Below are 10,813 nucleotides of genomic sequence, written 5' to 3'. Positions count from 1 at the left end.
TTCTATCCAAGTGTTAGAAGCCTAAAAAATTCATTTCCTCTGTTCTAATTATACATGTGCCTTATAACTAAAATATTCTCCCAATCATCTATGAGACCACCACTTAACAGTATTTTAGAAGCAAAAATTTCAGATTTTCTCCATGGATATAAAGTTTAAACTTTCAAATTTGCAAAAGAGAAGTGAATTGGAATAAAGGCATTCACTACAAGCTATTTCATATCCATTAGTTATCATTTATACATCAAATAATACATCATTAAGACCAAATATACAGAATTCCCACAATTATATACAGTAATCAACATAGTGCACAATTCAAATCTATCTTACAGTCAAGTGTACAAGTTTAAATATGGCTTTATAAACTACTAACAATAACTGTGCTCAAATAACTCATAGGTTTAGAAATCAACACTGGAATAACACATCCACATTGGGGTCCTCACTCACTAAGATGTCATTTGTTATGTTTGCAAAACAGATGGTGCAGGTAATTGCCTCCAGGCAGAGTCCACCCATCAGCCCCCAAGCAGCTGAAATGTGGGTTCAAATTATGACAACATTCGCCCTTCCTCAGATACTTGAAAATAAATCTGTATATTTTCCACACATTTGGAGACACCAAATTGTAAACAAATGGAAGAAAGACATATAATTAGTTAGATGATGATTACCAGGAATGGTCAAAACATGCTTTTCTGAAATTGGGACTGGTTTCAGATTAGTGAAGAAATTCTCAGGCAATACATCCTGCATTTGCATTATTTGGGTTTTCCCCCCCTTCTATTTTTTTCTTTTGCTTAAATCAGGGCATTGTGAAATCTTTAAGGAACTTTCAAGGCATTCTAGAGCAAGAGATCCAGAAAACAGAATTAAAAAGAAATCTCATATAAGTGACATCAAATTGTTCACCCTTCTCTTACTCTAACCAAAAATGCCTGTTTTACATAAAGACAAATAAATATCTTAACCTAAAATCATGCTTCCATGCCTATTTTACATCCGCTTTGCCACAAATATGACACATACATTTTCTTATCAATTGCAGCTTTCTAGGTGTTACCCCTAAGTACTTCTTGCCCCATTCTCTAAAGCACATTGAGTATAGGAGAATATTCTTTTTAATTTTCTGTTTGCTATGAATTATAAGGTACATAATATATTAGCACAGCAATGAATGCATATCTATATGTGTGAGTGTGCATGTGCCTGTGTTTAATTTATAAATAAACACACCGGGGGCCATGCTCAAAAAGCTTTTACTGATAGGGTAAATAAACACAAAGGTTTGGAGACCACTGCCTAAATAGGAATGCTTTGAGATGTCTCTGAACATTTAAAGGACTTCCCTAAAACAATATGCGCATGACTTTCTACATTTTGCATTTACAAAATGGAAAATACACCCCACAAACATTTTTGAGTGGTTAGAAGGAAGATCCAAAAACAAAAGAGTACATTGTAACTTAATACACTGGGGCTGGCCATGCTAAGCTGCTCCTCCAAGTTCCCAGGCTGAGCTCCACATGCGGCAGGCTGGGCCACAAGCATATAAATAAAATAAACATTACTACAGTGCTTCCTGCACTGGCTACTTGTCTATCCATAGGCAATAGGTCCTCATGTAGATGGCTTTTTAAAAAAAAATTTATGAACCTGTACTTTTTATTATTTCAGTAAGATGCCAACACTTAGAAAACATTCAGGGTACCTGATAGAAAACACAGCCATACCACATGGCCGCTGGAATCCCCAATATCTGTTTACTGTTTCCTCAATGTAAGGACTCAGGCCCTCATTTTCCCAACCATCACCATCAGGAAACCGTCAGCCTCATCAGCGTTTGGTTTGTCAAGCATTTCTGCATGATGCATATCACTGCAAAAAACGTGTTTACAGCAAGGAGGATCCCACGGGGCTTATTACTGGAGGTAAAATCACTTTGGCAGGAATAACTCAAACATGTCACACCTACTGAAGCAAATACCCCTCAAAAAGTTGAGCATTGTCTTTACTCTTATTGCTGCAAAACATTTCAAATATTATTTGTCAAAGGTAAAAATACAACCATTTGGACGTGGTTTGTGTTTTAATGAACCATATGTGATTCTTGTGGCAGGTAGGAGTATGAGAGAACACTTCTAATACTAAACAACTATTAAAAGAAAAGTCCACAGATTTAAAAAAAAAGAAAAAAGGAGATAGTAAATACCCAAAGCATTCCTCTTTTCTAGTGTCCAACATCCAATGAACAATTATATTATATTCTTGCTGAACGACTGCTAGTTAATATGGCAATTCAAAGAACTGGATCCTATTTTTTTTAATACCAAGGGTAGTCTTTAAAAGGTACTAAGAAAGGCAAAAAGTGTAAATATTACTAGTAAATGAAATTTAATCTATTTCAGAGCCCCAGAGTTAAAAAAAAAAAAAGGGATGCTTAGTCACATTTAGCAACACTAATATTTACAAAATTAACTGAATATGACAAATACATATTATGCTGCAGTTAGTGGGTTATTTCAAAATATTTAAAGCTGCAATAAGGGATACAGAGCTAAAAGAAAAAAGTAGAAGAAATGAAGGCCATCAACTTCATTACTGAAATTATTTAATTGTGTACAGAACACCAAAGTACTGTATCAGTCTTTTGCTCTTAGACACTTTCTTGTCTCCTCACCAAAATGACCAGGAGTTTAGAGCTGGGTAGACCATGTCCATAAGTTACTAGTCTTATTATTGCACTAGCCCGCTTTATTTGAGTACAGATTTGACAACTTTAAGGCAATACTCCTTGTGAAATCTGAGCATCCTAGTTTGTCATGGTCTAGCCAGCAGCAGAGGTTTCCAAGAGCCTAAGTCTGGGGACAAGTTCCTGCTCTGGCAAAAGCCAAATGGTTGAGGAAGTAGTACTCCCAGGCCCAAGAAAGCGGAGGCACTTTCCTTTGAGCTAATTCTCCCTACCCTCTGAAACCATCCCCAAGGGGCAAGGCCAGTATGTTGCTGGTTCCAGCCATCTTATCTTAAAGATTAAAGGATCTTAAATACCTTTAGGATATTCTTTAAAGTCAGGAACCAATAACCTTAGTTTCTGGTAAGGAATTCTAATCAGGAAAATGTCCCATATGTTTGCATCTACCCTCCCACCACCACCAGCACCAGTCAGAGACCTGCAGACAAAAGGGACCACCCCATCCACCATGGGATCCTTTCGAACTTTACAAGTTTCATCCTGACCACCAGAAGGAATTGAATAAAGGTCATGGACTTCACAATCGCACACAACTGACCCTGGGCCTGTTAAAGATGGGTGCCAGGGCTCAGTCTTTAGCCTTGGAAGTATTTGTCAGGGAAAGCACTTTCACCAGTTCTTGTTTGGCTTAAACAACACTGCACATAAAGCAGAACAAAGGATCCTGGGTCATAGTCAGGAGCAATAAAAATAACTTCACCATGTTAGAGAAAAAAGAATATAATAACCTGAGTTGTTCCCTATCAACAAAAGGCACAACTTTTATTGAAAATATACCCACACAATTGTTCTATGGATGGATGGAAGGATGGATGGATGGATACAGAAAAAAAACCTGATCGCGCAAATGTGCTCTATGGGAAATTCAGCCTCTCCTTTCCCATTTTGGTGGGTTTCAGGGATGAACAGATTTTCATAAACTGACTTTCTGGATAGTTTAAAGATAAAAAAATTTTTTTGGATGGATTGTATGGTGTGTGAATATATCTCAATAAAATTGCATTAAAAAAAGATAAAACTACAACAGGACCCTGTCACTTCCAAAATGCCAGACCTGTCAAAACAAAGACATTTTCTCAAGCAATGCTAAGACAGCTCTTCTTCCTTCCCTTCCACTCCACACATCCTCAACATGAACAATGATAACCATTACTTTTGCTAACACATCTTAAAACAATTTTTTTCCTCTCTGGCTTCTTCAACTGGGGTCCACAGACCCCCTAAGGAAACCATGGACGATTTCAGGTCTCTATATCTCCTGAACTTACATGTAAAATTTAATGTATTTGCATAAGTGTATTTTTCTGGGGTATGGTTTAGGACTTCCATTAGATTATTAAATCCCTGACACAAAAGGGTTAAAAACTACTACTTTATATGTGATTCACTTCTGCACATGCCTTTCCCAAGCAGCCTTCGTGGGTGGAAAGGATTAATGCAGTGGTTATGAAGTCCACTTGCAGAACTGATGAAGCTGGGCTTTGAGATACAGGATGATATGGTTCAGGGGAGAGGAGAGACAGGGGCTTTCAGCAGCAGCAATGGCACAACAAGAGGCAGAGAAATGGGGCCCCAGGAGGCGTGGCCAGGCAGTGGCAAATGGATCAAGTTGGCTGGACTGGATGGCTCACATGGAGGAGCCATGGGAGACAGGTGAATAAAAGTTGCATTAAAGGTGAATGCCAGGCCCTCAGGAGTGGCCTTCATCTAGGGACAGTGGGGTACCCCATAAGGGCTGGGGAACTTTGTAGAAAGATTAAACCAGTGATGATGGGTGGCATGGACCAGAGGGATGACCAGGCACGTCAAGGAGGCTATTGTTGAAGTCTCAGCAAAAGAGGAAGGCCAGAAAATTGGAATGCCATGCCTTGTTTCACCATTCTATGAGTCCCAGTGCAGATCCCGGGGCCAGACTCAGTAAATATTCAGCGTGAGTGAATGGACAAGACTTTTTTAAAAGATAGACAAGAATGATGAGTCCTGGATGTCCATCATAGTACCATTCGCAGGGCCTTGCACAGAGCAGACAGTGAAGAACAGTCTCTTGAATTGGCCTGGAGGGACCTGAATAGAGATGAGGGACAAGAATGAAGGATTCCAAGCACTCTCTGAGAGAGACTGGAGATGTGCTAGTTCTGTGTACATGGAATGAATTCTTAGAAGCATGGTCTTAACAGGAAACCAAGTCCAGGTAGTATAATGGGAAAAAACACCTAGGACAAGGTGAAAGACCTCATTTCTACATCCTGCCCTTCAAATAAATATGTTATGTGACACCAAGCCAATGACAAGCTCTAGGGCTCTCTTCTAAGGAAGGGGCTTGCTAGAGCTAATCCTGGCCAAGGTATACATTTCTATGATTCTACACTGTGTCTAGAATAAACCTATGCAAGACCCAAGGGGCTACAAAACTAGTGCATCCTCTCCTTATAGCTTACCTATTTCACCAAGACATAAACTCTAACACTAAGTCTACCCAGGCAGGGCCCACTTGAATGCTAGACTGCAGTTATACTCAAGTCCAACTTGTCCTCAAGCCTGGGATCAGTCTTCCGGTAGCCCATGACCTTGGTAGTCTTCCTGTTCACAAAACATTATGGCACAACAAAATGGTGAGCCCTGACAGTATAGTTTATTTCTGCATAAATTAATATCATCCTTTTTATCCAATCTGATGGCTCACTGGAAGCAAAGCATACCAACTGCTCTCATTAATCCTGATGATGTGGGGATGGGGCAGGGGAGGTAGATAGAGGAGCAGAATTTATTTTTACAAGGATAGGTTTAAAAAAAAAAATAGAACAAGTGATCCATGGGTCTTTTGTCCAACGAAAGTATCTGTTAACTTTAAAGATCACACTTCCTTACTTTCTGGAAAAATGAAACACAGTACTTGGACAAGTGAGTCAGATGATCAAAATGGCCCCTAATTTCTTGTTGTTTGTTTCTTATAAGTAGCACCTATTCAGCAAATTGGGGAACACTTCAAATCTGGATAGTTTAAAAATGAAACACATAAAATTAAAGCCCTCACAATCAAGACTGCCTAAGTCACCCACACCACAGTGATTATTTGTCTTGGTCATTGTGTTTTCATAACCCACCTTGGGAAAGTAAAACCTGGATATATTCTAGAGTTCCAAGTCAAGTTTACACCTCAAAATATTGAGTACCCAATCATAAACGGTCAGGAAAGCACCCAAGGCTCCAGGTGGCAATGTCCATCCAAGCCCCCATGGGAGGTACGTGAGTGGGATGAACTGTTTTACAATTTCACTTTGAACAGTAGCACTCCATGTTCTTGTCTTCCAAGTAATGCACACAGCCAGCAATCAATAAAAAATATAAATGAATCTATGTACTTATAATCTAATCATCCTTACAGTGAAAAAACATCACACTTGGTGAAAAAAAATGTTTGTAGGCAAAAATTCAAACTCATTTCTTCCCAGCCCAGGATGGGGAAAGGGCAACTTGATCTTTGTGGAAATAGGTCCACAGTCCAATGTTCATTATATTCACATTTTCAGGCCTAGAGTTTCCCTCGTCACACAGAACAGCCACCAGCTGGCTTGCGATAGAGAGGCAAACAGTCCTTCCAAGCAACTCTAGAGACTTAAAAAAAAAAGGCTTAATCTATTCATAACTTCTCAACACATTCTCATTAGGCATCAAAAGGTCCTCTCAATGTGAACGGTCCTAATAAGATCCTAACAACTGAGTTTTCTGTGGAAAACGAATTTCTCAATTTGGGTATCTTAACATTTATTCCCAGATACATATACCCTACACAGTTGCTTAATTAGTACAAAACATCTTAGCAAACAGCCATAAAAACCTCTTCCCCTTTACTTCCTTGTGAATCCACAGCAGTCTTTTAGGATTGTTTTGCAAAAGTTATATTCAAAGAGAGGCTTTTTCAAGTAGAAGTACATGAGCTTCTCAGAAGTAGTCGCTGTCTTTTAAGAAGTGGCTGTCTAATGAGTCATCTTTACTCAGCCAGACAGTTGTGATCAGAAGCAAAGCAGTTTTGCTTGCACTTGTAAATATTAACACAGGCTCTCCTAGACCAAACTCACAGCCATCACCCAGTACCTTCACCCCGTATTTCCCTGAAAAAATGGTCCAAGCCAACAAAAGCTATGTCTTCAGAAACAGAGTGCCTTAGCAAACACAGGTAACTCCAACAGTTCATGTGCTCTATGGAGAAGGCAAGGGTGATCCTTAAGAAACATTAAATTTGTCCTCAGCGGTTGCCCTCTTCCCACAGGGCAATGGCTGAAAATACCAGAAAAGTTGCATTAGTAAAACTGCATAGAGTCTACCACTGCACAAAGTGCTGTGATACAAGTAACAGGATCTTCCTCCTACTTCATCTTTTCAGTACCTCTTGCAAGATTCGCTTTCAAAAAGACATTACAAGTTGGCAAGTTTCTGCTTACAAAATAGGATCAAATACTTTCCCCTCCACCTCTTTCAAACCCTCCATATTCCTGAGCTTTATCCCCTCCAAATAAAACAAAGTTAACACTCTGGAGTCAAAAAAAAAGGACAACATTCCAGTGTGAGTTCAGGCAATGAAAGAAACACTTTTCTGCAAAGACATGGTAGAACTGGAGACCATTGGTAGCTGTTGACGATTTGTAAAAATATTTCCAAGGTTCTTTCAACAAAAGATTCAAGCAAGATCACAAAGAGGAACGATGACAGAGTCCTAACTGCGCCTTTGTGTATGTTTCATCGGCTTCACTTTTGCAATTGACTATGGTTGCTGATGCCTGAAAGGGGACTCCTTTGCCCTCAAATCTTCACACATATAAAGCACAACAAAGAACAAAATGTCACATTGGTGTCACGCCTCTTCCAAGAGGTTGAAAGGGCCTTACAAATGTTAACACATGAATCCTCACAACACCCCTGTGAGGTAGGTAGGTGGAGAGCATCTTTATCCCCACTTGACAGGTGGGGGAAATGAGGCACACGATAGTTAAGGGACTTGCCCAGAATCACACAGCTAGTCACTGGCAGAGCTTAGAATAAAACTTCTATGGGTTAGCACCTAGCACAGTGCTTTGCACGTAGCAGGTGTTCATTGAATATTTGTGGATTTTATTTGACTTACATCTCAACATACAATATACACATAGAAAGTACAAGCAGCCACCATAAAATATTTATCTCCTACATTTTTTCTGATGATCTCTCTCACGACTTCGGACCCGGGTGGATGAAAGACGTTCAAGGTCTCACAACTAAGACCTCGGCCTGAAGAGCATCAACCCAAACACTGTCTATTGACAACCTGCTCTTTCATCGGCTCTACCATATGATATTGGTTTTCTAATGAAAACAAAAATGGATTTCAGGAACCATGCTGACATTGTTTTGTTGTTCCCTGTTTGTTTTAAATGGAGCCATCTGAATGGTTCTGTGTCTGTTTTTAGAAAAAAGAAATAAGGCGGCTATAGTTCAGTTAGCATGTTGAAACTGTGCCAAACACCAGGATCTCTTTTCCCAGCTCGAATGATTTTCTGCCTGGGAAACTGGTCAGACCCCAGGGAGTGGCGACTCAGACAGAAGAGGGTCGGCGAGGCTGGACGTCACTTACACTGTTCGTGGTCTGTGCAGTCATCCATGTCCACATCAGAATCAAAGAGTGAGTGTCCGGTGAAATCTGTGTCTGGGGTTCGGGAAAAACTGTTCTCTGCTCCCTCATCTTCAAAGGTCTCTGTCCTTGAGTAAAAGCTGAAATCCAGCAGGGGGGTGTGGGTTTTGCTGCCTTCACTGCTCTCCTCGGACTCGTAGATGGTGTTGTCATCATCGTGGTGCCACTCCGGCCAGAATTTCCTCCTTATCCTCTCACAGTACATAGCGAGGTTGATCAGCTCCCCTGTGACATGGTAAGGAAAGTGAAGGTTAGTCTCAAAGGCAACAATCTATCAGCCACTCAGCTACCTGGGGAATTTGGAAGAATGGGGCAGGGTTCTTAAGAAGTTGGGTTTTTTTCAAAGTTACTGTCAAAATATTTAAACTTTTATATATAAAATAAGACAGGTAAGCGGGAAAAGTTCAATTCAGTCAGTGAGCTGAATGAAATGAAGGAACAAGCCCTGTGGTGAACTTCTGATGAGAAGCAGAGTGGTAGTTTATCAAAAATGGCAGATAAACTACCATCATTTGGCTTCGTGATGCATTTCATTGTTTCATGTTTGCATATCAAGAGAACATGTGCTTCAACTGGTTCATACTTAAATTAATTTAGATTCCATGAAAATATACCAGCTGTTGGTTGGATTAAGCAAGTCAGAATTATTCATTCATTCAATTATTCCTTCCACAAATATTTGTAGTGTTATTACAGACTAGTTACTATGCCAAGTAGTTGAAAGAATTATGTTAGAATGAAAACTTTGCCCCAAATAATCCATGAAATGGATAACTTGGAATTGTCTTTTTGGATGAGTATGTCTGCAAACACATGTAGTAAAATAGATATTTTTTACGTTTTTTTAAATAAAGTTAAACAGCTATACGCACGATTACGTTCATGCTAAGTCTCTGGACTACTTCTTTTTCATATGAATCAAAAGAACACTTTCATTAAGTCTCTAAAATCATCCAGGTATTTGTCTAAAATGTGACATAACATTTGGCTTTCAGGTCATAATTATGAATGGAAAAGGAAGAGGGTGAGTTTATGCCTTTGATCCACCAGATGGCAACATTGCTTAAAAATATATTGTCATTCTTTTACAGGACCTTATAACCCTAAGAATATTCCTTGGATGTACATTTTTAAGGTTATATAAATATTCACTTGAAATACAAGTAATCCATGTTTTATTACAGAAGTGCCAATTGGAGTAAAGTCTGGTAACACCCAATACTGATGAGGATACAGGGTTTCAGGCATTGTACTATATGAGTGGTGGAAGCACAAACTGCTCTAACATTTTTTGGAAAGTAATCTGATGTTATCTCTTGAAATAGATAACAATATCAATATCTACCAATTTCAATACCTATTTTAGAAACTGAATTTTAAATGTATATATCTGTTGGCCCAGGATTCCAACTGTTGTACTCTGTTTTACTAAAATAAAAGCATCAGTATATATGGATGTTGAATGCAGAATTACTTGTCAGCAAAAGGAAAGAAAAAAAGAAAAGAAAAGAAAGGTGGAAACAGCCTCAAGGTCCATCAATAGGGATGGGTTGAACAAATTATATTGTATCCATTTTATAGAAGATTGCACAGCTATAAAAATAATTTTAACATACATAGGCATTTCTATGATTTTTAAAGTGAAAATAGCAAGTTACAGAGTAATGTATATAAGTAATTCCATTATTTGGTTTAAAAATAGCAAGAACAATCAACCAAATTACCTAAATATGTGAATGTAAATTTGTACACAAAAAAGAAAGGCACACCAAATCATTCATACTGATAATTCCATGTGGGTGATATTAAGTGATAGATAAGGAGATAGATAAAGAGGAGGTCATAATTTTTTTAAAATATACCCGTATAATTCCAATTGTGACTATAAGGTATTACTTTAATTTCAAAAATCCAATAAAATAAAGTAGTAAAAAACAGAGTGATAGTCTCAGACAAATTGAGAGAATGTTTTATGAGAAAGTCTCAAGGCCCTCTACCCAGAGGAGATCCCAGACATACTAAAGAATACTTTCCTTGCGGTTTCTCAGAAAGAAATGCCCTTCACCACTTTGAAAAAAAGTGACTGGTTTTATTTTCCCTTATCATTCCAATTTTTCTAATAATCAAAAACATTCCATATGATTTGACACTGAAAACATTGTCCACTAACCCCAGTCTACAGGACTCAGTTTCTCCCAGCTGCCAATCATGCATGAAGGAATGAGGGCAAGAGAGGAGCCTGCCAACAGCTCCCAGCACCACCTGCCTGCTCTTCGTCACTCACCAGCATGTGCTTGGAAAACTCGAGGCTGCCGTCCCAAACGCACCCAACTGGTCCAAGGTATTCACTGAGCACCTTCCTGCTCCAGGCCCACAGTGGGTGCCAGACACCC

At 39.0% G+C, this 10,813-nt stretch overlaps 1 protein-coding gene across 3 annotated transcripts in view; it reads right to left on the bottom strand.

Moving 5' to 3' along the window:
* Positions 1 to 215: 215 nt before the first annotated feature.
* The window catches only part of FAXC (failed axon connections homolog, metaxin like GST domain containing), a 72,457-nt gene continuing 61,859 nt past the window's right edge, over positions 216 to 10,813 (bottom strand). For all 3 annotated transcript variants that reach the window (XM_037843629.1, XM_037843627.1, XM_037843628.1), the window contains one exon: positions 216 to 8,645. In XM_037843629.1, the coding sequence (XP_037699557.1) occupies positions 8,356 to 8,645 (290 nt within the window). In that variant the 3' untranslated portion in view covers positions 216 to 8,355. The remainder of the gene's footprint in view (positions 8,646 to 10,813) is intronic.

This window comes from Choloepus didactylus, chromosome 7, assembly GCF_015220235.1.
Source record: "Choloepus didactylus isolate mChoDid1 chromosome 7, mChoDid1.pri, whole genome shotgun sequence".
Lineage (NCBI taxonomy): Eukaryota > Metazoa > Chordata > Mammalia > Pilosa > Megalonychidae > Choloepus > Choloepus didactylus.
Note: the sequence above shows the minus strand (reverse complement) of the source record. Positions and strands in the feature narration are given on the sequence as shown.